At 49.1% G+C, this 2,273-nt stretch overlaps 1 protein-coding gene across 1 annotated transcript; it reads left to right on the forward strand.

Moving 5' to 3' along the window:
• The first annotated feature begins 215 nt into the window (after positions 1–215).
• LOC149341541 (uncharacterized) lies at positions 216–917 on the forward strand. The gene has a single exon (XM_089541989.1). It carries the CDS (start codon positions 216–218, stop codon positions 915–917), a length of 702 nt encoding a protein of 233 aa, XP_089398115.1.
• The last annotated feature ends 1,356 nt before the right edge of the window (positions 918–2,273 follow it).

Raw genomic sequence — 2,273 nt, forward strand, 5'->3', positions numbered from 1 at the left:
TAGTTTTGGTACACTCGGTGAGTATGCGAAGGATGTTTTGTTGCCTCTGGTATCTATTTCTCCAAAAGCCATTTGCGCGGACCTATTGCGAGCAGGTTGCCAATAAAGTAGCATTCTACTACCGTCTGTGACCCAAGCTTCGGAGGCTTAGGCATTCACTGTTGCGCAATGAAAAACTTGACTCTACTCGCGTCTTCTTGGACGCAGGACGCAGCATGCAGGACCCGCTCAACGCGACGTACGGCATCTCCCAGACCAGTCGGCTCGTGCTGGCAGTTGCACTCCTGTGCTTTGCTGCTGGCGGCGTCTTCGCAGTGATCGGCGTCGCCTCTCAGAACCACTTAAAGACCATAATCGGCTCGTGCGTCATGACACTGGGCGCTGGAATCTACACCATCACCATCATGTTCACCAGCGTGAGTGGGCCGCCTTCGGGATTCGACCTCAAGGACTTCGAGTCCATCTACAAGATCAAGCCGGCCTCGTTTTACCCAAACTTCAAGTCTAAGTTGGCGCTTTCGCTGGCGTTCTTCATGTTCGTCGGGGGCAGCGTCATGGTAGTACTCGGCTTCAATTTCGACGTGATGTACCTGTGGATACCGGGCTACTCGATGGCCGTGATTGCATTCATCGGCTACACGGCCGTCATTCTGTACGGACCGATGGTCATCAAGCCGGGAGCCATCATAGTGGCCTTCCCCGACGACGCCGCGCCGAAGAAGCCACAGACTGTGCTGACGGCCGCGTACACGCGCGGCTATGCGAAGAACGCCACGGACATACGCTCGACACACGCTCGCGGCGGCGCCAGGACGCTGGAGGCATCCGAGTACGAAGAAGGCACTGCGCGGGGCTTCCAGGGTTTCAAGAGGTACGAGCACTGTGCCAGGGGGTACACACCAGCGGAGCCGAGATAAACGGATAGGAAGTGAAGCATCCGATCCACTTGACCCTGGCTTCTGCACAGAGTGTTGGATGACGTCACTTCACCCAGTCGACGTCGAAAGTAGCCTCGCACCGTGTTCACGTGCGTCTGCGTGCCGCGCCAGAGAAATGGTTATTGCTGATGAAGCTGGAAAGATTGGCCGACAGCTTGCAGTGACTTACGTTCTTGATTGGAGGTTCTCAAGAATAACACGGAAAAGCAATGCGAAAAGCTGATTCCGGCAAATGACACGCTGTGCGAGAGCAGCGAGTGGTCACTTTCGAAAAGCGACATTGGAGCACACTTTGAACGCGGAAATACTGCCGGAACTGTTCTGACAGACAAGCGCTACCCTGTAAAGTTACTCGCTAAGCAGATTCAACAAGAAGCATGTGGTTCAGGATAAAGAAGTCTGTTGCTGACTTGTTTTCAACTCTTATGGTTCTTCGAAATGCAGGAAAAGTTTTGCAATGCCCGTACCTTACTTCTCGTACTTTGAGCCCACCCGTGCACCCGTCGTGTCACTGAAGCGTCCAACGGTACTTCTCCAAACTAAGAAACGTTTTCTTCCTTCTTTTCTTTTTCGTTTGTTGATAAATGAGCACTGTGTACATACTCACTCATATATTCATGCACAAGAAGTTAGTGACATTGTTTGAAAGTGGACACCTTTGTTATCGTTTCTTCTTTTTGTCATGTGCATCAGGAAGAAGAAAACTTAGTCTGAGCATAGATACATGTACTTTGCCTTTCGTGCAGGGTTCAGCTTGAACGCACTCCGTGAAATGCAATAAAAGTGACTTCTTCCAACACATACGCATACTAAGACATTCTTTGTGAATACGCTTTCTGTTGACTAATTTACAGCATTCTGTTCCTGAAAAAAAAATGCAGTTGCATTCGCTTCTTTTGTAATGGACACACAGTAGTGAAGGAATTTGTAAATAATTTGTAATTGATACGTAAATAGTTCAGGAACGCTCATTTCTAACTGTTAATACTGCTTTTGAGCGATAAATGAGAATATGCTACTCTGGTTCCTTTCCTTCTCTTCTCTCTGACTCTCTTTCTCCATTTGCGGAGGGTACGGAACGAGATGTATGTTTTGTCAACTTCCCTGCTTTATTTTCGCTATCTGATACATGCATCATTAATTCAAAGCTTTCGAACGCCGAACTTCAATCCAGCAGAGCAGGGACATTCAAATCTTTCGATAGCAGAGGCCCTCGTCAGATTACACTAAACGACCTGCGAAAATTAGAAGTGAACGGCACCCACGAGTTGTGTGCGAAAATCGTTTAGGAGATCGCCACGAGCCGTCTGAACGTGCACTTCCTCGATGTCGGCA

The sequence above is a fragment of the Amblyomma mixtum genome, chromosome 5 (assembly GCF_055824585.1).
Source record: "Amblyomma mixtum isolate Tamu chromosome 5, ASM5582458v1, whole genome shotgun sequence".
Taxonomy (NCBI): Eukaryota; Metazoa; Arthropoda; class Arachnida; order Ixodida; family Ixodidae; genus Amblyomma; species Amblyomma mixtum.